A 26,502-nucleotide genomic window follows, 5' to 3' on the forward strand; every position below is an offset into this window, starting at 1 on the left:
AAATTTGCCTTATAGTCATGCTTGGCTATAAAATATATGTATGCACATCTAAAACAGAAGTGTATTTGATAAGGTTATGAATTTAAATCTGTATTGTCATGCGTCATATTTAAACAGTGTTGCTATGGCAAACCAGCACAGGTGCAGCTGATTACGTTGGTGCGTCATGTGAATAATTGCATTTTAACTTCCTGGTTTGTTAATTCTAATATCACCTCTTAAATGGATATCACAGGCTAATTCTGATATCACCTCCCAAATGGAAGGAGAGGCTCAAGCTGGCATCCCCTGCCAAATGCAACGTCGGGAAACCCTACATCCAGTCAGTGCGTGGTCATGTTAACTTCCAGCGACCGCCTGCTAGCGTCATGCTCGCAATGTTTCACGCACAGCGCCAACGCCGGTACTGAATTTTCGATCAACGGGGCGTTTTATGAGTGAAAACTCACCTCATAGCCCAAGATCGTTTATGTGTTAAGCACACTCGATAAAAACGGAATAAAATTACAGTCCCCTTAAACATACCACGGACCTTTTCGTGGGGGCAATGAATTAGGGGTGAAATGACCGGTTCACAGCAGAACTTGGAAAACGCCACACACAACTAAGATAAAACTACTGTTCGATGAGTTTAATAGGCAAACTTGGGAAAACAGCCAAGGTCACAAAGGTTTGCAGCATATACATTGATTAACAAATATACAATCTGTTAGCATAGGTACGTGGAGTCTAACTGAGGCAAAAAAGAATGCAGCCACTGCATAATAAGTACTTTGAAAGCAGAAGGGCAATGACGCAAAAGCGATAAGAAATGTCGCTCATCGTCTTAATTTTGCCTATCAAGTTTTAAAATATGTTGAGTCATAAAATCTTTTTCATTACTTAATGCAGAGCTTAAAATATGAGCGCAAATATTTTATTGCATGAGAAACATGTTGAATAAATCAATGCCGTTGTTTTTAAGGGCCATATAACGTGCACACTACATGCACTCACTTCGTTTTTCTCCGGCCTGTGGGTTAGAAGGTAAGCTTCGCAAATATGATCAGCTTTGTAGGGGTACCAATGAGGCCTTCTGAAGCCGATTCTTTGTCGAGCACTTACTGTCGACAGACGTATTTCCCTGTTAGGCAATTTAAATATTTCTAATAACGTAAAATATAACTGCCTACCTTGACTTGTCCGAGTGTTATAAATGTACAAAAATTAATTTGCATGCGTAAATCTCGGCCTTGTCCTTGTCGCTCTTTGCTAAGCTGATTGGTCCTAGATGAGTTAGACTTTTATTAAGCATTGTCGAAGAAAATGTTTACCACTTATGTTGCGCAACTCCCACGTACAAAAGCTCTTTGTGATCCTCGCTGTTAGGCAAGTGAATTATCCTTACAGCGCAAACCGATGTTGGACCCGCTCACATGCTACGCAATAATCTCACTACCTCCATCGGAGATCTGCATTTAACGGCGTACCCTATTCTTGGAAGAGCTAGCTAGGTTCTCCTCCGAATGCAAGCCACCCAGTGTTGCCACTGCTTATTGCCCGTACTACCCACGTTATATATGCTCCGACTCAGACATGAGACAGGAACCCGTGTGAGGCTCGGGCAAACATTGTTCCCTCCACTCTTTAATTAACTACTGAGCATGGCGGAGCTTCGTTTGCTAGACTATCGTCTTTGAAATTGATATTGGGGTAGTAATGGTATTACTAGCAGCTATACCTGGAGGTTAGTTGCTTTGGAAACCACTCGGAGGTTGGTTGCGAGGGAAGCAGCAGCTTAAGGCGAAAAGAGATGATTCCGCACCCGGCTGGAAGGTGCTTACCGTTGATGGAGGAGGACCTTGTGAGAGTAGAGGAATGTTCAATCGGAATATGGTTACCGCGGTATTTCGTGGATAATACCGGTTTGTGGGGTTTAACGTCCCAAGGCGACTCAGGCTATGAGAGACGCGGTTGTGGAGGACTCCGGAAAGTTTGACCACTTGAGGTTCTTTAACGTGCACTGACATCGCCCAGCACACGGGCGCCTTGCTTTTCGCCTCCATCGAAAAGCGGCCGCCGAGGCCGGGATGCGATCCCGCGTCCTTGGGAACAGTAGTCGAGCGCCGTAACCACTGCGCCACCCCGGCGGGGCTCGAGGATATTACTATATAATGGAAACGGTAACCAGAAAATGGATACAATGAAATAATGTAAGTACAGGTAGAGAACACAAATGTGCAGCGCTGCCCATCAGCGGCAGCTCGTGGGAAACATGCCGCCCGCAGGATCGGTGCCTAGAGTAGCGGACTGGAGGGGGGCTGCGCGAAATGCGAAAATTTTGCAATCTTAAAATAGCTCTATATAAAAACTATCGAGGGCTCCGGCAATTTCGACCACCTGGGGTTCTTTAACGTGCAGTGACATGGCGCGAGTCCTACTTGAGTTGAGGACAACCCAGAGGGCTATGGAACGAAAAATGGTAGGGGTAACATTAAGAGATAGAAAGCGTGCAGAGTGGGTCAGAGAAATAACTCAAGTTAACGACATTCTAGTGGAAATTAAGAAGGAGAAATGGACATGGGCAGGACATGTAGTGCGAAGAGAGGATAACCGATGGTCGCTGAGGGTAACAAACTGGATTCCAAGGGAAGGAAAGCGTAGCAGGGGGCGGCAGAAAGTTGGGTGGGCGGATGAGATTAAGAAGTTCGCAGGGGTCAAATGGATGCAGCTAGCATAGAACCGGATTAAGTGGAGAAATATGGGAAAGGCCTTCGCCCTGCAGTGGGTATAATCAGGCTGATGATGATGGTGATGACCTGCGGCTGAGAAGTCGGCTCCTTTTTAGTATTTCATATGCTGTGACACTGCGTTATCGCATCGCCGGTGCATGCATACCGAATGCTAGATGAATGTCGCAGTTGAATGTGATTCATTCGTTTTATTAGCGCCTGTTTTTCCGATAAAACCGTCGCGCCCCAGCATGAATCCCCGTGTCTGCGCGGCGGCTAATGTGACAAAAAGGGAGCCAAGATTTCGTTGAGCAGACGATGCAGGGGATGTACCTGGCTATTGGAACAGCAGAGTCATTACAACTTAGTTTTCAGGTGGGCCGCTTGTCGGCTCCACCATGCTTCCGCAAAACGCTTTGGACATACGCTCGCTTGTTGTAACCATATCCAGCGCCATGGTACATGGTATATAGGAATGTGTGATTTAGAATATCTTTTCTACATCACTGATAACTTGGCTAGCATGCAGGGCAAATATCAGCACGGCAATTACAATAGCCACCCTAAATAATAGCAAAACGATATGCAAGATTTTTGGGGCCAATTTCTTGTGGGCACTTTAACGACACAAGGAAGAGAGCAGCACTGGGTACACAAGAAAGGCAGCAGGATGGCACGAGGAGAAGCGTTTGAAGAATGCCCTTTTGCAGAAAGTTGTTTTTGCATCATAAATGCCGTAAAACAAGTGTTGTAGTGTCGCAAAAGGAAGAAAATAAATGTCACTGTTGGCGTCAAGTGCGTGTTTGAAATATTGAAATAAACTTTGGTATACAAGCTTACTGCATAATTAATGCAGTATTGATATACGAGCAGCAATAATTACGCCACATTAGAAACATTTTTAGGAACAAATCGCTGTCGTCGTTCTAGGGGCACTAGAACTTGCTTCGCCCAGGCTTTTACTGTGTTCCTGCGTGGGCTTTGGTTTTGCAGGTAAAGTTTAGAATTAAGCACATTTAGGACCGAGTACATAAGGTTCCATTTAAGCCAGTATATTTCTGAGTACTGAGAGGAACATGTCTCTGTTAGCCGCAGAAAGCTTTATTAGATATTTTAACCATACTGGTTACCCACATTTAAGCAAAGTTAACATGAACATTTAAACGGCATGCTAAGACTGGAGTTGGGCCTTTTCGCTGCCCGCTAAGGTGATCAGTTTTATACCAAATAGTTGTATAACGCTGTAATAGGCACTAAAACAAACTTCCTACAGAGAATTAATTGTACAGTTGTCGACGTAATGAGCATTGTGGTCTCACAAACAAAGGAGAAAAATTGGGCTTACTTAAGTTCCCCATTAGGGCTCAATCGCTAGAGAATTAATGTCCCCATCCCTCTACGGCGCCCCTTGCTGATGCACTTTGCCCTTCTTTTAGTCGCTGGTTCCCTAATTCGATCCTGTGTTGTCTAAGTCGTCAGACGTGTCTATTAACATGCTATTGTAAGTGACCACGTTATTTGAAAGAGCACGTGGTATAGTTTTAAAGTCGTGTCTTAACGAAGCCGTACGAAGGCACCTGGGTGCATTAAGGATGGCCTAATTGTCGGACTCTGAAATCAAGACTTCCGGGTGCAATCCCGAATTCAAGCCTAAAGTATTCTAATTCACTCAACTCACACCCTAATCTCAAAGGAGCTACCCGAATAATAGTTTGGAATGGGGCCAAGTCGCCTCGTAAAACTAGCCGGCCAATCTATGCCCGGGTATCCCTCTTACCAATTAACTACCGCTTGCCAAACGTGCTCGTTATTTTTCGCCATAACGACAGTGTCGATGCCACCACCAGAGTTGTGCAAAATGGAGCATTTTACTTTGTCGCATTAAAAAAAGAAGAGTAAAGGTAAAAGATAAATCAGATCAGTTAATGTTTACCGCATCATGACACTGAAATACAAAGTGGGAATTAGGATCAAGAGAATGGAGCGTACAGACAACGTCGTAACAGCAGGTGCAGATGAGCGTGCGCATAGTCACGGTCCCATTAATCGATTCCGTCGACCCCTTTAACTCTGAGACTCTTGCGAATTGAAATGACCGCACATCGTCGCTCCTAAAAACAAGAAAACGATAACATATGCTGGAAACATTCCACGCGATGCGGAGTAACATTTTGTGAAACGTTGTGCCTCATGTGTTGATTGGGATAGTTGAGATAAGTGTTTTTCATTTTTTGGAATGTGACTCGATGCTTTCTTCGGAAATACACAATAAAGACCGCCGGTGTTCGCAACAAATGTTTTATGCAGTATTAAGCTGCAAAATATGCCCCGAGAATGCAAAATATTGCCCCCTAGAGCAAGCTGACGGGAAACTAAGTCAAGCACAGCGATGCCAACTAATGGATGTTCATTCAATAGTCCGCCATGATGAAAATTAGTCTTTTAGCATCATCCTTGAAGCGAAATGCTTTACGTTTATCTGTTATTTCGATTGATGCGTGTTCTAATCTTGTAACCGATTGCTTTTCAGCAACGTTCTCTGCCCACTGTGCCCAAAAAGTAACAGGTTGCTTCTTTCGTACACACGTGGATTAGTGAAGTGCTACTTGCTACGGGAATCGTGTGGGCGATTCATACTTACTTTTCATAGCAGGCTATTTCTAAGCATTTCTATGTTTCATATCAACATTTTTGAGGCACTTGTACGAGATATATATAGAGTTACTACCTGAATATTTTTTTTGTGGTGGAAACTGCGGCAACAACGCTCGTGTTAATTTTTATCGCTAGAGAGGTAGGCCGTTTGGGCATATCAGTACGGCTTTCTGCTTTGGACCGAAAAGCGGAATGAAATGAAATCAAATCAACAAAGAATAAGGCGGCCCCTAGCTGGGTAGTTTTACGTCTCTACAATTCTATTTATCAGCAGCGAAGCAAAATAAAGGATTATATAGTTTTAAAGCAAACACATCGAGGGAACACCGCAGAATACACGAAACAGCAAAATGCGTACATAGGTGTAATAAACCACGTTATTCAAAAAATATATTGTTAACTCTCGAAGCGAACAGATACGCAAATCAAAATTAATGTCGATATAGCCATTCAGAAGAGATGGAGGAGTGTGTTGGAGTTCTTGATCAAGATTTAGTTGGGGTGTTTATACTCTCCATATTTCATTATGTCTTGTTGGATAGGATGTTTCGTCTTCCTACATTTGGCTAAATGCCCACGATCTGTTACATTATTCCTGATTTTTTATTTGAAACTTATACTAAGTAGATCCTAATAAAGGTTATGTGCTTTGATCATTTAAGAACGACTAAAGCAAACGGCACCTAGCTGTCGTTACGTTGGATTATATGTATTTCGGAGATATGTTTACTGGATTAAATAGAATACATGCATACTGAATGAATCGTTTTTAATGTCATAAAGAAATTGGTAACGTCATCTTGAAATTTGTTTAAAATGTACCAAATATTTTATTGTGAAATTTGATAAAGTGAATGGTACACGCTTATTCTTTAAATACAATAATGATAGATTTGCAGCATGGTGGCGGTACCGGACAATTTTTTTCTTCCAAATACAGATTGCTCTTTTTTTTTTTCCAGAAATACCAGTAGAATTAAATCTCTGGCTCATTATACTGGATTGCCTCAAGAAGCCCAACAAAAATAACACGATGAAGATATGGTTTCCAAGATTAATTCTATTCGCTTTTATATTAGGTACGTAAATGTAGCGTAATGCCGCGAACCATTCAAAACTGTTGTTGTTGTTGTTGTGGCTTTCGAAAAAAGAAAAAGAAAATGCACGGGCCTGCTATTGGCTCTGTAGCTGAGCCACCTCCGCTGCCTCGTGCAGACAGAAGGGAGAAAGTAGAAGAAAAAGAAAAAGAAGAGGGAGAGAAAGACGCGCCCCGCAACAACAGCCGTCGTCCACCACCTAAGTGGTGACGGGTGCAATGACGGCCTACAACAGATAAAAATTTGGTGGCTGGCTAGCCCCCGCCGCAAGTGGCGTTGACCTACCGTCCCAGCCCCGTAGGTCCAGGAACAGCCACCCCCCAAAACTGTTTTTGAACAGCCACCGGCATGCGGCCTTATCACAGTGACTAGCGCACGGGTCGATTATGTATTCTTTGTTTGTTCATGCTCGTTGTCGCAAGACGCGGCTTTATATTTCCTACGTTGCAGAAGATGCTTCAATATGTATCTCCCAGCCACGCGCCGGTACTTCAACAATGTTCCAGGGTATATATGCTAGTCACCGTCCACGGTTTTATCTAGATCTTTCTGCGCCGCCTTTAAATTGAGCGCTGACGAGTGAACTGGTATTCGTAGATCGACGACTATCGAACCTGTTTGTTGCTATAATCACCGCCAATTGCTCATTTCTTTTGCGGGCGCAAGTCAGCCCAAATAAATACTTTATTTAGGCGAATTTCAGCACCTCATTGGCCGCAAATGACATTGTTACCACCACGTGACAATAGGATAGAACATAGAGGTAGTCATTGTAGACCCTGTTTTCTAGGAGGAGGTGGGATATTATCATTGCTGTCTGTTAGCTGCTTATGATGGCGACTGAGAAAGAAAAGTGGCAACAGTCTGTGAGCAATGAAAGTCGCCATAGGTGTTATGTAATGTGTGTGCAGCTTGCAAAAGTACGAGGTCATCCTGCTTGAATGATGGTATTTGGCGGATGATATAAGAGTATACACCAAAGGTTTGTCACCTGCAAAAAAATATACAGCAAAATTAAACATACCATGTCCTAAAGCTGCTGCAACCGATATCGCCTCAAGTTACAAATATTCTTATGAGACCAATACTTGTAATATACCGCAAAATTAAACATACCATGTACCAAAGCTGCTGCAACCGATATCGCCTGAAGTTACAAATATTCTTATGAGACCAATACTTGTTTATCACATGGCCGTGAACTGCTGTAATATTTATATGTTGCTGCGGACAGCCGCCGGTATATGCAGCCTTGCCACTTTCCTTGTAGCACACAAAATAAACTAGGCTCTACCGCGAAGATATTGTTCTTTATGGTCTCACTTTCTTCGTGGGGCAAGATGCACCGAAATTTGTCTGTAATGACTACAGTCGCGTGCGACTAACTGCACTGTTTAAGACTGTTCTAGTTGCGTTTGACCATTTTATCTTGACGTTACTTTTCCGGCTTTATATTCTGCGCTGCCGATATCAGCAGGAATGGGTAGTTCCACGACGGCCGAGATACACTTGTTTCTGCCGATGCCGCGTTGCGTGGTTCTTTCGCGGGCTTAAGTCCGCCCACCAAAATAAGCATGTCACTGTCCCGCCAGTATTATTGCTTCTTGCCTACGTTATCGTCAGCGACACGTGGCAATACCATCGCAATTTGATTTGAGAAATTTCAGTAAGTGCTCCTCTTGAAACTAAAACAGTATATAAGAATGAGCTTGGGCGTGCATTTTATCTGGTAAATAAAAATTAGGAATGAAGTTGTGAGTATAATTACTTCAACAACAGGTGACTTTCTATAAAGAGACTTGCGTGGCAATAAGAACTAGTTTCTGAGAAACGTTCTGTATCTCCCGTAATAAAGAGGATTGGTACATTGAATGTTACTTAAAACCTCTTGCAATAGTTAGTAGAAAGAAGGTGCTTAACAGTCGAAGAACACTTTCGTTTTTATGTTTCACTGGTGATGACGTCTATTTTGAATATTTCTAGTCATTCAATTATTTTTGAAGCTACATATATTCCTGACGATATCTGACGATATCAGTATGTGACATGGTGGCTGTTGCATCAGTCTGCACGATCGAACACTCCCATTTCAATTTTATATTTCTTCACTACATTGTATTTTATTGCGGCCACTAATTGCCGAGAGGCTCTTGAGCGTTCGCTGACAAGGCGATTGTTGGGCGGCTCCAATTGGTATCGTTATTCTAATCGGTGACTTATCACACTGGGCTTTCAGAACGAATAAGTTGAGTGGGGGTTTGGCCCAAGCTTAATGTAGGCGCGTTTCTGTTACCGCGCTTATGACGAAGGCAATTTTACTGGTTATCACCTGCGATAGTTGTCACAACCATGTACTCTCAAACCTATGTCTCTACCTCTATAGCTAATGGTTCACATCTTGCACTAACTTATCACTTATCAGGAATCCTAGGGTTGCATCAAAGCCGCAAAAAAAAAAACATGTAAAGACGCTGAATACCTCCTAAAATAATCGCGTAACGTAGCATGCGTGGCGTTTTCCTTAGGAGTCGAAGCGGTTGTAAAAAGGACGCAATGACAACTTGACCTATGATTTGCGTCATGGTAAGGCTCTCAATGCAACTTAACCATTGATAATTTCAACTAGGAGCATTCAAAATGCAGGAACCTTAAAAATTCGGCAGCGTTGTAGCGAGATTAGTGTTTTTGCCGCTAGAGGTGACTTATTGTTTTCCGATGGAGGAACGGATCAATGACCCATCGGCGCAACTATTTGGGACCTATGACCCCTTTCCCAAGCACTTTACCTTGAGGAGCTGAACACCAGGCTGGAGGAAAGCTTGTACTCATTGAAAATGATTGGGTACCCGGCGGCACCGGGAATCGAACCTGATACCTTCCGAATACGAAGCAGATTACGAAGAAGGAGAAGAAGCTTGAGTGCACCGTAAATGCTCGTAAATGCTCAACACGAAAACATTGAAAGATCCACGCCTACACACGAAGTTGTCCTAGCACTCGTGGAAAATAACGACTATCATTACAAGCTTGACATATACATGGAACCCCCTAAAGTTGATGACCTTGACTTTCCGCAGTGAAATCATTATTTTTAATGTGATAGCATTTCACCCAACTTTGCTAGAAAAATCGGTGCTGTTTGTCACAATATTCCGTGATTGGCCGAGAGAGGTCATGCATTCTCGTGACGTCACACACTCTACCAACCAACCAGTCAGCTTCGGACTGAACAGATCACAATAAGTTGCGATGTCATCAAACTTTAAACAATTTAGGCAATTCTGTAGCAGAGTTAGGAAATGATCTAGCAGATGCCAGTTGGCAGGAGACAAGACAGCTGGGCACTACAGAGTTATGAGGGCATCCACAGGGTGACAACATCAGCCAAACATCATCATCAAGTGCCACTGAAGACAGAAATGAAAATGCTGGTGATGGAAATGAACCATGTGCCGTTAGGGTTACAGGCTGGGGGAATGCACCTAAAAAAATCTTAGGTGCATTCGTTTAGTGCTACATGGAGCATTTATATGACAGCAGCATATCATAAACTAGAGCACAGCTGCACATTACCTCTTATGAAGTAAGGTGCCAATTACATGCCAATAACTCTTACTTAAGATATAGACCCTCAGTCAGTACTGCTTAGTAATCAACAAAGTAGCACTAATGGTCAACTACCGTATAAATATGCAGCTATTCTAAGAAACACTACATCAGATTCTACTACTTAGTTCTGCTATTTAGCTGTAGTAATGAGAACTTCTACTTAAATACCGATGAAATAAATATATATTAACAATGTGGACGTTCAGTTCAGTTCAGTTCAGTCGTTCAGTGGTTTCCGACTCTTCGTGACCCTATGGACCATATCACGCCATGCTTTCCGGTCTCTGACTATCCTCCTAACATCACATAACTTCATCTGCAGCGCCTCGAGGATGCCATCTAACCATCGCGTTCGCTGCCTATCCCTTCTCCGGTGACCCTCAACCATTCCCAACATCAAATATTTCTCCAGCGACTCCTCTCTTCTCATCAGATGACCAAAGTAGCTGAGTTTAACTTTAGAATTTGACCCTCCAATGAGCAGTCAGGGTCGACAATATCGACTGATTTGATCTTCTGGCCGTCCAAGTAACTCTCAAGAATCTCCGCCAGCACCACAATTCAGACGCGTCAATTCTTCGGTGGTCAGCCTTCTTCACAGTCCAATCTCGCATCCATACATCACAACTGGAATACTATAGCACGAGTTATACGGATCTTGGTTGGCCGACTAATGTCTCTGCTCTTTACTAGGCGGTCAAGGCTAGCCATGGCTCTCTTTCCCAGAAGTAGGCGGCTCCTAATTTCATGGCTGCAGTCTCCTTCCGGGGTTATCTTGGAGCCCAAGAAGAGAAAATCTGTCACAGCTTCCACTTCTTGTCCCTTGATGCTCCAGAACTTGATGGCGCAAGACGCCATGATCTTTGTCTTTTTAATGTTCAGTTTAAGCCCAAACTTCTCACTCTCTTCTTGTACGCGCATCAGAAGTCTCTTGAGTTCCACTTCACTTTCTGCCATTAAAGTGGTATCACCCGCATATCTAAGGTTGTTGATACGTTTCCCAGCAATCTTCACTCCAGTTGAAGACTCGTCCAGACCGGCCTTCCTCATGATGCACTCAGCATATAGGTTAAATAGGCAGGGCGACAGTATGCAGCCTTGTCTCACTCCTTTCTCAATCGGAAACCAATCAGCAAGACCATGCCCAGTTCTGACTGTGGCCTCTTGCCCTTTATTCAGGTTCCTGAGGAGATATATGAGGTGATTTGGAACTCCCATCTCTTAGAGAGCTTGCCACAATCTGCTGTGATCTACGCAGTCAAACATTTTCGCATAATCAGTAAAGTAGAAGTAGATGGGTTTCTGGAACTCTCTTGCTTTTTCCATGATCCATCGAAGGTTGGCAATCTGGTCTCTAGTTCCTCTGCCCTTGCGAAACCGAGCTTGCACGTCCGGAAGCTCCCGATCCAAATACTGCTGCAGCCTACCTAGGAGGATTTTAAACATCACCTTGCTAGCATACGAAATAAGCGCGATCGTGCGGTAGCTGGAACAATCTTTGGCACTGCCTTTCTTTGGAATGGAGATGTAAACTGACCTCCTCCAATCCTGTGGCCACTGCAGGGTTGTCCAAATTTGCTGACCTAATGTGTACAGAACGTTAACAGCGTCATCATGGTTGAGGTTTTGAAGCAACCCAGCTGGAATGCCATCAATTCTGCTAGCTTTGTTCTTAGCAAGGCTGGCTAAGGCCCATTCAACTTCACTCTTCAGGATGCCCGGCTCGAGATCAGTAATCACAATCGTCTTATGTAGGGTTTCCACATTCGGGTCCTTATTGTACAGTTCTTCTGTGTATTCCTGCCACCTCTTCTTTATCTCTGAGGCTTCCGTGAGGTCCCTGCCTCGTCTGTCCTTTATCACGCCCGTTGTGTGGACGTTAACGCTGTGCAATAATTCCTTAGGACTCATAAGCTTTCCATGTCTTATGTCATTTCCATTTGTATGGCAACAAAAACATTTTACGCAGATGGTTAGTGCGGAATACATTTGACCTCCTTCTCGAAGAGAAAAAGATAAAACATTCGCCCAAGTTGATGAAACAGCTAAACTTTCAGCGAGAGTGAATAGTTGTGGACAGTGATCGAAACACATTTTACTTATTAATAACGTGGAACATTTTTTTATATATGAAGAAGACGAGCTAAAGTTTTGATAAAAAGACGACGGTTTTCAGCAGTCGCACATTGGTTCAATATATATTTGTAATAGATGCCTAAAATAAATTTCGTCTAGAGATCTTTGAGAAAAAAAGTGAACCCAAATATGCGAAGGCGTCCATCAATTATGCGTACGGCTTCCTTCTAGAATGCAGCTTTTTCTACAATCATTAATTTCCGCAAAGCATGACAGCTGATTAGCGATTAAATCATGCTGTTTCCTGCTGGAAAAGCTTTCTGGGTCGTCGCTTCGTGCCATATATGTTATCGCCACCATCGGAGCCCGTGCTTTTAAGAATTATGCATTGTTATGTGTCATCATATATCAAAATAAAGGTTAACGAAGCAGCTTCGCGCATAGTGTGTATTGTAGGGAACTTGCAGGACCAGAATCAGCCACTCATAGTGCAGAAGCAGTTCTCTTGCAAGGAGTTGGAGATAACCTTTGAGAGGCATAAACAAAAAACAGCGTTTTCTTTTACTCAGTGCACCGGTAGAAAACTCCAAGTCATTGCCTTCGCGATAGATTGATCAGTTCTTAAGGAAAATGTTTTAACACAGAGGAAACCTTCTTTCTCTCTATGAATATTGTTCATGTACTCTTATTGCAAAGATGCGTTACAAAATACCCTGCGCCTTTTTGCACGAATGTTGAACTGACTCGCCCACTAGCCTGTGCTCAGCTTCGTGGACAACAAGCTAAATTTGTGAGGTCTGCAACGTAATGAAATTTTTTTATTAGGCAACGTTGAAAAATATTAGATGCGTTCGAATTCTGATTCCTTTCTCTGTGTTTAAATATAGTCGCTAAAAAAGGAAACAGGAATTCCTGTAGGGCCGCGGTAATTTTGGGGCTGCAGTGCACTTGTTGTTTTTTACTTGTTGAAGCGCATACATGATGCTTGCATCTCCGAGGGGTTGACTACAGACGCCGATGGGATAATAAAATAGATCGATTTCACCAAGTGATCTGCGCATGCGCGGTTATTCTGGACGGGAGTCCAGAATAACCGCGCATGCGCAGGCGGGTTATTCTGGACGGGAGTCCAGAATAACCCACCAAGTAGGAAGAAGGCGCCACTGCAGGAATTTGCCTGCAGAAAAGCGAGCGTTGTAATGTGCGTGGCTAGCCAGATGGGGCTACTACTGCCCTTAGTCAAAAACCAAGTTTGAGCCTTTCGTTCCCGCATTGTCTTCCCAGACGGCTATAGTTTCTCTTCATGCGCGGCCAAACCAGGTAAGCGCCATTGTGAAACTTACTATAGGCAAGAATTTGTCAACCACGTGCATGCATTGTGCGCGATTTCACCGCTAAAGAGAGATTAGTTGAAGCGAGAGATTTTTCCAAAATGGTTCAGATAAAGTTGAATAACACAATTGTGCTTGTTCGAGTGTTCATTTTTGCTAATGCTCACGTTTCTGCCCGTCTGCGCGTCTCATGTATTCTTCGTATGCATCGCTTACATCAATTTCAATAACGTGCTTGCTGTGAAGTCACTGTCAGGCGTTCTGGAAACTCTTAAAGATAAGCTCTCCTGCGCCACCAACGGCGCACTGGAGCCTATGGGACCGACGCTTTTCGGGCTTATTGGTCCAAATACCGCAGGTAAAACCACCCATAGTACACTGTAAAAATAGATAAAAACGCCACAAAACACTTTACAACTTATAGAGAAAACAAAAAGATGATGGAAGCAGCGACTTCGGCACAGAAGCAGCGCCATAACTATAATGAGCAACATTAACTGCGGTAGCGGCGGCGTAGCGAAACTCCTTGTGAAATTAGTCAATTGGCCGGGGTCGTTCAGAAGTTTATGCAAATTTGATGCCTAGTTCCGAAGCAGAAGGTCAACGAGAGCTTGATGACCGAAGGGTACTTGTTGTCTGGCCGAAACGTTTTCTTTCTTCAGAGCAGAGAAACATCGACCACATGCAGGTGTGCAGTGGCACAATTTCGCATCTACCGCCGCCAGAAGGTCGTCAATAAGACCATGGAATTATCATCGGATGAAGGCTTACGCGCGAGATGTCCGATTTAAGGCGAAGCATAAAAAGCGTACTGGTGTGGTAGTCGCGCCGCTGATAAAGGAGCTAACGGCTGCTCTTTGGACATGTCATTGATAAGCCCAATATTCCTGCCTTTCTTTAGCTGTTCCACGACCGTTCCTACTGTAGCGGCTTCGTGACTCTTACCCTTCCTGTCCGGCTTTGATATTCATCGCATGGTTGACAGACCCGGCCAAAGAGGCTCGTGGAGCCGTAAGTACAGTGATGGTTCTGGCTTTGTTCAGTATTTTGGCCGAGCCCTGTGTTTGAATGTAGCCCAAATTGAATGCAGCCCAATGTAGATTGGGCTGTTACTCGCCACACCTCAGTTCTCCCATCGACCAATAGACAATTTGGGAGCGCCAATCAAATTTGCCACCTTTTTTATTTATTACCTGTAAAAATCTCCACACCAATGTTAACACAGCAGCTGTAGTCCCATTCCAGACCAGACCTGTTCAGTGCATTCTCAGCAGCATTACATACTTAACATATATACAGTGGCAAGACTTGGGCTTTTAGCCGATGTGTCTATAAGTAAACATTCCAATGATGGGTTCTTCTTTAAAGCTTTAGTTCTTGCACTGAAACGAGTCCCTGTATCGATATGTTGTAAATATATCCTCGTGTCTTCTGCGACTCCTATGATATTCATGTACGCTGAAGTAGCAGACTAGAAGGGTTTGGAAATTTTCCTGAAAAAGAAACCGTTGCAGTTCAACTCTCATGATTGCAGAGTTGGGTATTAATGGCAGGGTAACAGAGGAGAGACCAAATTATAAAATGAAAATTTAACATTGCAACATATAAATATAGAAATATCGCTTGGACTGAGAAAACATTAGAATATCTTGAACTCTGTAGGCACAGTGAAAATGCTCCTAAACTGGTAAAAACGAATGAAATTATTTGACTGCACCTCGTACTTCAATATGCGCCTATGTATAGGCGCATCGGTCTCATTTAAAGGCTCTCAAAACATTACGCACCTTGTTGCTCGCACAATTTTACGTCAGAAGAAGCTGCTATAGGTACCCATAAACTTACTTTCGCAACATTGACTGCATGTAAAACCAACAAACGACAGTCAATTAGTTGTCGCCCTTTTAACGCGATATTGTTAAATGCGCCGTTCACCTAAAATCCAGCCTAGTTGCTGGTCTTGTGACAAAAGAAAGTCACTAGCATGACGTTGACTGGCAGTAGCTGGCATCTGAAATGGCCGAGCACTAACTGGACGTATGGTTGCCTGACATTACGCTTGGCAGAAGCTGCCAATTTATACCTCTCCTTTCATATGCGAGGGTGATATCAAACTCAACCTGCAAATACCATTGCATTCACGTTATCCCTATAGTCTACGCAGACACGTTAATACGGCTTGGGTAAAACGGGGCTTTATATGTGGGCTGGTAGTCTACAATATCTCATCCAATCCTTAAAGGTGGAGCTTCAGTGTCCACCAGTGTTCGGTATTGAGAAAAATATTAGCCATAATTTGCCTAAACTTACAGCGTACATTTGCGAGAAATATTTGTGCGTGAACGCTCTGGTCGAGTGCCAAATCTATTACGAATTCTCGAAACGTTTTCAAGCGAAAGCTTCACTACGCTGCGTAAAGCAATCGTCGCGCAAGCTGTTTGACCACCAAATGGCCTTGACACTGCGCTTTTCATTTCTTATAAACCAATTTGCAATTGATACGAAAGCTTCACTGCGCTATGTTGAGACTGTCTTCACGTGGCACTAAATTTCACCTTCAAGTGACCTTGAACTAATTAAGTGTGCGTGTCCACGATTCCGTGCTGTCCACTCAAAAGTATACTGCGCGTTAATTTCCTCAAGGAAGGAAGGAAGGACACACACGCACGCACACGCACACGCACGCGAACACACACACACACACACACACACACACACACACACACACACACACACACACACACACACACACACACACACACACACACACACACACACACACACACACACACACACACACACACACACACACACACACACACACACACACACACACACACACACACACACACACACACACATATATATATATATATATATATATATATATATATATATATATATATATATATATATATATATATTGTGTAAACGAAGAAGCAAGAGGTTCACTAGGCTTCAAGTCTCGGGTAAATAGTGTTTAGTGCTTTTCAATGATTCCGCTAAGTAGGTACTCTCATACAAGGTCAAGAGATACCCAGTGAAGGAGGGCGTGGGCAGGGTACTTATGTTGGTTTGGTTTGGTTTGTGGGATTTAACGTCCCAAAGCAACTCAGGCTATGAGAGACGCTGTAGTGGAGGGCTCCGGTAATTTCGACCACCTGGGGTTCTTTAACGTGCACTGACATCACATAGCACACGGGCGCCTAGCTTTTCGCCTCCATCGAAAAGCGGCCGCCGATGCCGGGATTCGATCCCGCGTCTTTGGGAACAGTAGTCAAGCGCCGTAACCACTGCTCCACCCCGGCGGGACTTATGTTGGTGGTAAGAGTAAATGAAGAATAGAAATATATAGACATGCATAAAAAGCTCTCAATATAAGACGGCGAATGCATGCCACGATTATGAAGGATATGACCTTTGCTGGGATACACTCTTCTGAATTTTTGTTAATATCGTCTGAGTGTCGACTACCCAGCGCTTCTGCACTGGAAGACGAAAGCAATGCGTGGGCGAGGGCATGCTGTCACGCCACGGTCCCGGCACAAAGGTTCCGTTCGCTGACCGCGATGGCCAGGGAGACTCCGCCACGTCCGCTCCAGCGAGCAGCACTGCACACGACGAACGTTCACGACGGTCTCACTCGACAGCCGGCAATGTTCCTTCTGTTATAGTCCCGGACGTCGTCGGCATTTCAATTATCTAATCCGGAGGCAGGAGTTGGTGTTACTCTAAGAGGATCAATAGCGAGCGCGCTGGTCTAATGCCGCGGCGCGAGGTGAATAGGAGAGCCGGGCACAGGCACCGGTATGTTTGGAGCGTGTTCTAGCTTGTCCGACGGCCAGGCTTCTCCTCAGTACGCTAAAGCCGAGCTGCGCAGCACTGGGGCTTGTAAAGGGGTGTCAGACGCTCGCCGGCACCCGCCCGGCTCCAGTTATCGACCGCTGCAGAAGCCGTGCGAACCGCGGCTAGAAACCCGATAATAACAATGAGAAGCAACCCCTGCGAGGCATCAGCTTTTATGCAGTGGATCCACAAGGGGCTCCCTGAAATGTTTTTGTCCGCTGCATATAGTGCCGGTTTTAACAAAAACTCGATAGATTTGGTGTGAACAGCCTCGCATAACCAAAACATTGTTTGGGATAGATTTTTACGAATAGTTTATTTCACAGGACTGTCATTACTTCCCCATCAGCATAGTTTGACTACATATTAGAGTCCATCCATGCCGAGCCATGCGTCTACACGGGGAGTATGTTTAGCTCCCATGCAACTGATGAATGGCAGTAATTCGAGCTAGTTCGTCTAACCTGAATTATTCGAAGATAATCTGTAGACAAATAAAAACTATCCCCATACTACTGAATTGTTCAAGTGAACTAATTGAGAAGGCTAGCAGATTACATAGTAGTGCCAGAGCGAATCACCCAAATTTCGAAGTGCCGATAGTGTTCCAAAATTTAGGAGGTTCCAGCGTGTGGGGATTGCAAAAGAAACGAAGCCTGCGACATAATGCCGTTGTAATGATCCAGACCAATAAACGCTCCGAAGGTGGGGCACGAACGCAACGATTCCAAAACACAGCGATAAAACTTGACTTGCGGGTAATACTTCCCACGATTCAGACTGTCCAAGTACATGGCGCTATCTTCGTCATGTTTAATAAACATGCATGCACGCTGCCTCTGCGAATGCCGTTCTGTTTCGTTTCTTGATTGCTTCCGCACAGGAACATCGACGCTCGCGCGACATTCTAAATAAACACCGAAGAGACGTACAGCAGCCATTCAGTGCGGAAGAGTTAAAAAACAAAACAATGGTACTGCATGGCTTATTTTGGGAATACAGTTATGTGTCGAAAGGTATAGTGTCAGCAACGGTTAAAATTAAATCCGAGAATGTTGGCAAATTAGGCTTAACTGAGCACTGTAAAAAGACAAACGAGATAGTAAAGTTCATAGGGGTCATGCATAGTTCTATGGTCGCGAGGATGATGATGAACTTGCATTTGAAAATCATATGTGGCGATTGCAAAACACGCTTCTGGTTAAAGTTTAAAATACATTTATAAATACACCGTTGGCTCTTGTTGGCGGCAAAGGCCAGATTTCTAATAAGTTCAGTCGATAGCTTGTTTTCCTGAATATTTGAAATATCTTGTTTACAGTCTACAGAGTGGCAGCCACCATTGTCTATCCCAGAGTATTTCAAGAGCGATCCTTAAATGGTGAAATTGTTGTAAAAGTAAACGACGAAATTACACTGCACCTGCAAAAAGCTTCCGTCGTGCTATCCCAGATGCGGCTGGACGTACGCACAAATGGGGATATGGTTCACGAAGTTGTAAGTACCTGAATTTCCCAGAATCTTTTGTGCTGCTCATTATGTACGATATGTCATAATTTTTGTACCTATGGGTTTACTAATTATTTGTCTGTATTGGTATGCTGAAAGCGCCGATCATGTTGAATGCTTTTACAAATGTTGATAAATTTCCGCTCCTCTTTTCTTTCGACTCTTCACTAATCGAATTTAGGAGGCAGGAATCAAGCCACAACCTCGAGGACTGGAGGCAGCTTTATAAATCAATTCTTTTTACGAGCGCGCATTTTTTGATGCGTTCAAAATTGATGCTTCAAAAATAGAAATTATGACACGAAAAAAAAAAAAACATGATACAGAGTGTTGTAGCTTTAAGGGCATTAAATTTAGTTAGGTGAAACGTTAAATACTTCTTTGCCCAGAAAATCCAACACTCATTCATTGATTTTTTGTGGCTTAACGAGACCACATGACATCAAAAAAAGGGGGGGGGGGGGTGGCTGCCAATCCTGGTTCCTTCCAGTGCTCTTGGATGTCGAGTACATAGACGCGAACGAGGAACCGCTACCGGGTCTCTCTGTCACTACATATCTAGAACGTGAGTCGAAAAACCAGAGAGGTGTACATCTCGAGAAACAACTTTTAGTATAACCATAAACAACAAAAAAAAACAAAAAGAAATAGGTTACAGGGCACCAATTAGCATGCACACATCAGGCAACACCACACGCAGGTGGATTTAAGGATCGCGACAATATGGTCCTAATTGGTCTTTAGAGTCCTTCACAAAACAAAAACGAATCGATGAGTAGGCAAATGTTCAAATCGGTACTTAGCGGCGATTCAGATGAGGGGTGTCGCTCGAGTTGTCCTCGCTGGGGCCTCCGGAGCGTAGCCGAAGGAGCGTCTCGACGATCCGGATCGCGGCCGAGATACGTCGGCCTAGGAGGGCAGCCTCGATGCGTCTTTCTCACTCCAGGTCCAAAACTCGTCTCCTCTTCCCTGCCCCCGGGGCAGCCGCACCGAGCAGGCGTCGTCGCATGCATACCGTTCTCCTCTCCCGCCGGGAGCATTGCGCCCATGTATCTTCCCGGCCGTGGGATCCGCGAGTTGGCGTGACCTTGAGGTTCCCGAAACCACGCGGTTACGACGTCTGGTCTTCTGTCTAAACGATTATTGCTTCCGCGCAGACGCGCGCACTTTACGCCGTCTGCCTGGCTCCGTCCCCGTGGTATATGTCTGCTTCGCCTTTTGCGGGCCGGTTGTGTCTCCGTTTCCGTTCTTGTTAATTCTTTGCTTTTCTTCCTGAGGCGGCGTCTGGCACTCACACGTGACAAGTACCCCCACACTTAAGAGTTTTCCCGCACGGAAAACTACTCACTGGCGTAATAAACACACACACGCACAGGCAAACGTCCCAACAAACGGCACTGTTCACATAGTACAAACCATCAATAGCAAAGCTCGAACACACGTGTTTACTTCTTTTCTGCTGCTATATGGACATGCTACACACGCTGACAAATATAGCCTTAGTTCAGCCTACTTAGGAAGTCCGCTCCTACGTTTTCTCTCCCTTTTATATACTCGATGTCGAAGTCGTACTCCTGGAGCGTCAGACTCCACCTCATCAGCCTTCCGTTTGACCATTTAGTTTTTGTCAAACACTGTAGGGGCTGGTGATCCGTCTGTACTTTGAAATGTGTTCCGTACAAGTACAAGTGAAACTTCTTTACTGCCCACACCAGTGCTAAACATTCCTTTTCTACCGTCGAGTAGTTCTTTTCGCACTGGCTAAGCTTCTTGCTCGCATACGCCACAGGGTGCAGGATGCCGTCTTCCTCCTGCATCAGTACTGCGCCCAGAGCTGTGTCTGATGCGTCTGTGCGCAAAACAAATTCCTTGTCTACATTAGCGGCTAGCAAGACGGGTGGTTGCGCCAAGCATTCTTTCAGTTGACTGAACGCTTCTTGGTGTCGGTCAGTCCAGTGCACCGCATTTGGCGCCCCTTTCTTTGTCATTTCTACGAGTGGGAGAGCTTTGTCGGCGTACTGTGGGATGAATTCCCTGTAATATCCAGTTAATCCTAAAAACGACTGCACCTGTTTCTTGGTGTTTGGTCTTGGTGCCGCCTGTATTTTTTCCAGGATATCTGGCTTCGTCGCTATCCTGCCCATTCCTATCTCGTGCCCGAGAAAAGACACTGATTCGAACCCGACCTCGCACTTTGTGGGCTTCACCGTCAGGTTTGCCTCACGGAGTCTCTCGAACAGGGCTTCGAGCGCATTCAGATGTTCTTGCCAAGTATCTGTGGCGACCAGAATGTCATCTATATAGTGGTGTACATTTGGAAGACCGCCCAAAACCTTTCTCATTAGCTTAGTGAACGTGGCTGCGGCAGTTTTTAAGCCAAACGGCATGAATCGAAACTGGAACAGGCCGTTAGCGCATGAGAAAGCTGTTTTTTCTTTGGAACCTTCCTCCATTGGTATTTGCCAATAACCTTTCGCGAGGTCGAACTTCGAGAAAAATTTCTTCTGCGCGACGCTCGCAAACACCACATCGATTCTCGGAATCGGCTCGCTGTCAGGAATTAACACGCTATTGAGCCGCCTGAAGTCAACACAAAGTCGATTGGAGCCATCTGTCTTTTTGACGACTACGAGGGGTGAGTTATAGGCAGACTCCGTGCGTTCAATTATGCCAAGTTCCAGCATATCTTCTACTTCTCTCTCGACTGTCTTGTGTGCAACCAGTGGCAAAGGATACTGCCTGACGTGTATGGGCTGCTCGGTGGTCAGTCGCAGCTTGCACTCAAGAAGCTTCGTCTTCCCGGGCAGGTCTGAGAAAATGGTGTCATATCGCTCCAGCAGACACTTGACTTGCGCTATCTTTTCTGTGTCCAGAGTCGGGTTAAGCGCCGCGTCCCTTGGTCCCGATGTCTTTCTTGTGTTGAAAGTAGGCACTTCCCCCGCGTCCGGTTCATCATTGATGACCATGCAGGCGATTGTATGGTCAAGATCAGGACGCCTCTCTTCATAACCTTTCAGCATATTTATGTGGAATACTTTTTTGTTTCCGTTCACGAGTAGCTCGTAGTCTACTTCATTCTTCTTTGCTGTTACTGGAAATGGGCCCTTCCACTGCATTGTGAGCTTGTTCTTTTCACTTGGCAGCAGGATCAAGGCTTTGCCCCCTGGCTTGAGCTGTCGATTCACCGACTTTCGATCATAAAATTTCTTATACTTCTCCTTTGCGGCTTCCAGGTTGCAGCGTGCGATCTTGCAGGTTTCTTCCAACCTCTCTCTCAGCTCCAGTACGTAGGTATACGTGGTCTTCTCTTCCGTTCCCAATTCTTTATTGGACCAGAACTCTCGGAGAATGGTTAGTGGTCCTCTGACGGCTCTGCCGTATAGCATTTCAAACGGCGAGAACCCCAAACTTGACTGAGGGACCTCGCGATATGCAAATAGCAGTGCCGGGAGGTATCGATCCCAGTCGGCCGGTCTTTCTTGGCACATTTTCCTCATCATGTGCTTGATTGTCCCGTTGAAGCGCTCCACCAGGCCGTTGCACATCGGGTGATAGGGGGTTGTCAGCAGTTGCTTCATTGACATGAGTCGGCTCACTTCCTGCATCAAGACCGATGTGAAATTGGATCCCCGGTCTGTAAGCATCTCTTTCGGCACACCATATCGCGAAAACATCTCGAGTAGCGCTTCGGCCACCTCGACTGTATCGATAGTTTTCAAGGCGATAGCATCCGGGTACCTAGTCGCCATGTCGACCAGGGTGATGACGTACCGATTTCCTCTTCTTGAGGAAGGTGTCATAGGCCCAATGATGTCGACTGCCACCCTCTGGAATGGCATTTCAATGGTCGGCATAGTTGCAAGTGGTGCTTTCCCAACTCTTCCTTTCGGTACCGTTCTTTGGCATATGTCGCAAGATCTGACATACCGCTTCACGTCACTCTGCAGGCCAGGCCAGTAGAATTCTTCGGTTATTCTGTTCACTGTGTTCTTGGCACCTTGGTGTCCAGCCATAATCGAATCGTGACCCAGACACATGACGGATGGTCTCAATTCTTTTGGTGTCACTAGTTGTAGGGCTTCCCTTCCTGAGTTGAAAGTACATTTTCGGTACAACAGCCCATCTTGGATGAGAAACTGGAATGTCGTCCGGCCTTTCTTTCTTTTTAGAATTTCGCCAACCTTCTTGAAACAGTCCGCCAGTGACGCGTCGTTGCTTTGCTCCTGCGCTACCTTCTCGGGAGTCACCTTCAGTAGTTCCGCCGCAGGAACCTTGAGTTTGGGCATCTTCCCTTGTGCTGCTTTTGCTGCTCTAGTCTGTACGGCAGACGACACTGTGGGTGTTTCGACTTTTCCTTCAGCCGGCTCTAGGTTTCCGCTGCACTCTCTTGAAATCACGTTGGAGGGAGTCTTCACAACGGTTTCCTCTTCATCTTTTTCATCCTGATCCGGGAAATGTTCCCCACTGAGGGTCCAGTCGGCATCGGGATCGTCAACTTTTCGTACGCCCGCGATGTTTCCTAGCACCAAGTCATATAGGGGTGCATCTAGGCATTTCGCCAAGACCGGCCCCGAATAGTACGGTGTAGAAATTTCAATCATTGCCTCGGGAAGGTAGCGAACGGTGCTGTCAACCAGTAGCACCGCCGCAAGTTGACCGGTAAGCTCCTCATCTTCAACAAGGCTCCTTCTTACTAGGACAGTGTTTGTGCCACTGTCTCTCAACACGCTCACGCGCTGTCCGCGAATTTCACCTTTAACTACAGGCATCGACTCGCTGACGGTTGTGTGCCTTGCCGTTTCCCCTTCCGATCTCTCACCCTCTGCCGTCTTTTCGACTTCCTCTGCGGTCAAGTCAGTTTGTCGGGGATGTACGATACACGCGGCTTTCTCTTGCGTCCGATATCTGCAGTCTTCTGTACGGTGGCCCCTCTTGTTGCAGTTTTGGCAGAATGTCTGCGTCTGCCCTCTATTTCCTCCAAGCCTACAGTCCGAGGCGCGGTGTCCAACACGGTTGCACAAGAAACACCTCGGGGGTTGCCTAAATGTGCCACTTTGCACTCCTCGCTTTACCGCGTCGACATCGGAAGCTCTCCCGTTGTCTTCCTTGACCTTTCCCAGGTTTCTATGGCCTTGGGCTTCCATGAACTGGTCAGCATATTCTGTAAATTCCTCTACTGTCTTCAACTTCCGCTCTTTCAGAAATATGGCCAACTTCGGGTGACAGCAGGCCAAAAACTGTTCTGCCACCATTAGATCTCTCACCCCTTGGTATGTTTTTTCAACCTCTGCCATTTCCAGCCATCGCTCAAAGTAGTTCGACAATCGCGATGCGAACTGCTTTGCTGTTTCCGCATCATTTGGTTTACTGCTTCGAAACCTATCTCGAAAACCTTCCGCGGTTAAACGGAACCTCTGCAGAAGTGTTTTCTTCACTTTGTCATAGTCCGTCGACTCTGATGCGGGCATCCTCCCAAAGACTGTTAATGCCTCGCCCACCAGACAAAGGCTCAGGGCTGTTGCCCATTCGCTCTTACTCCATCCTTGGCCTGTAGCGATTCTCTCGAAACGGTGCAAATACGCATCCAAATCGTCCCGCTTATCGTCAAAAGGAGCCATCAGCTTCCTTGGACAGACCGCTGTTGGGCGTGGGGCCCCAACACCTGACGAGAGTCCTGTTGCCTCTGGCACGGCTCCAACGTTAGTGTTCGCAAGGCGTAACCTGAGTTCAAGCACTTCTTTTTCCTGTGCCAATCTCTTTTCTTCTACCTCAGCCATCCGCTTAGCTCTCTCTTCTGTTTCACGTGCCTGCTCGCGAGCCCTGTCGCTCTCTTCAAGCGCCTGCCTGTGCGCCAACTCTTTTTCCTCTCTGTGTCTCGTTTTCTCTTCCTCATAAAGAGCCATTGTTTCCTCTTTCGTGAACCCGAGCTTTTCGGCTCTAAGCATAAGCTTTTGGAGGTCCATCTCTCTGGTTTTAGCACGAACACAAGCGTGTTGACTTTAACGTTCAGACAAAATGACTAAAGAGAATCCTGGCAGGCTCGCCATAAATTTGTCACTACATATCTAGAACGTGAGTCGAAAAACCAGAGAGGTGTACATCTCGAGAAACAACTTTTAGTATAACCATAAACAACAAAAAAAAACAAAAAGAAATAGGTTACAGGGCACCAATTAGCATGCACACATCAGGCAACACCACACGCAGGTGGATTTAAGGATCGCGACAATATGGTCCTAATTGGTCTTTAGAGTCCTTCACAAAACAAAAACGAATCGATGAGTAGGCAAATGTTCAAATCGGTACTTAGCGGCGATTCAGATGAGGGGTGTCGCTCGAGTTGTCCTCGCTGGGGCCTCCGGAGCGTAGCCGAAGGAGCGTCTCGACGATCCGGATCGCGGCCGAGATACGTCGGCCTAGGAGGGCAGCCTCGATGCGTCTTTCTCACTCCAGGTCCAAAACTCGTCTCCTCTTCCCTGCCCCCGGGGCAGCCGCACCGAGCAGGCGTCGTCGCATGCATACCGTTCTCCTCTCCCGCCGGGAGCATTGCGCCCATGTATCTTCCCGGCCGTGGGATCCGCGAGTTGGCGTGACCTTGAGGTTCCCGAAACCACGCGGTTACGACGTCTGGTCTTCTGTCTAAACGATTATTGCTTCCGCGCAGACGCGCGCACTTTACGCCGTCTGCCTGGCTCCGTCCCCGTGGTATATGTCTGCTTCGCCTTTTGCGGGCCGGTTGTGTCTCCGTTTCCGTTCTTGTTAATTCTTTGCTTTTCTTCCTGAGGCGGCGTCTGGCACTCACACGTGACACTCTCTCTCTCTCTCACCCCCCCCTCCCCCACACACACGCGCACGCGCGCCCGCCCACACACACGCACACACACACACACACACACACACACACACACACACACACACACACACACACACACACACACACACACACACACACACACACACACACACACACACACACACACACACACACACACACACACACACACACACACACACACACACACACACACACACACACACACACACACACACACACACACACACACACACACACACACACACACACACACACACACACACACACACACACACACACAAATTGATTTTTATCGGCGTTGGTACGTATGATATGCTTGCTAGTTTGGTATGCGCGCCAAGTTTTCTTACTCTCACTGTACCCCTGCAGAGTCGCCTTAGAGGATGCAAGTTCTAGTAAAAAAGTTGGGCTTTGCATACATCTCAGGACTGCTTGCTGCTGGGCAAGCAGGTCCATCATGTACTTTAAAATGAAATGCTAAAGGTTGAAGCCCAACAAAGTAGAGAAGGCAAACGGGATGTGTGGAGGCTGTTTCCTGCTATTCTGACTGACAGAACCAAACACCGAAATTCGCTATATCATATTTTGTTTGTTTTCAGATGAACGGTTCACTACTTGAGGAGCATCTGTATTCTGATCCAACAGTGAGAGCTTCGGTAATGTTGTATCAACAGGGAGATGCTGTCACGTTGGTAAGTAATGAATCATTTCGGCCACAGGTGGATAAAAAGTAGGCGGTGCCATATGGGCTACGCACGAATGTACTTGCATAAGCAGGTTTTAGCACTGGTTTAGCAAAGTTTTGCTTCATTTTCCTCTGCTATGCAATGTCG

At 45.6% G+C, this 26,502-nt stretch overlaps 1 protein-coding gene across 1 annotated transcript in view; it reads left to right on the plus strand.

Moving 5' to 3' along the window:
- Positions 1-963: 963 nt before the first annotated feature.
- The window catches only part of LOC146175698 (uncharacterized), a 66,056-nt gene continuing 40,517 nt past the window's right edge, over positions 964-26,502 (plus strand). Inside the window, exons 1-4 of the mRNA XM_084581185.1 lie at positions 964-1,026; positions 6,329-6,445; positions 18,647-18,822; positions 26,269-26,361. Of these exons, the coding sequence (XP_084437311.1) occupies positions 987-1,026; positions 6,329-6,445; positions 18,647-18,822; positions 26,269-26,361 (426 nt within the window). The 5' untranslated portion in view covers positions 964-986. The remainder of the gene's footprint in view (positions 1,027-6,328; positions 6,446-18,646; positions 18,823-26,268; positions 26,362-26,502) is intronic.

This window comes from Amblyomma maculatum, chromosome 10, assembly GCF_055883805.1.
Source record: "Amblyomma maculatum isolate TAMU_Amacu chromosome 10, ASM5588380v1, whole genome shotgun sequence".
NCBI lineage: Eukaryota > Metazoa > Arthropoda > Arachnida > Ixodida > Ixodidae > Amblyomma > Amblyomma maculatum.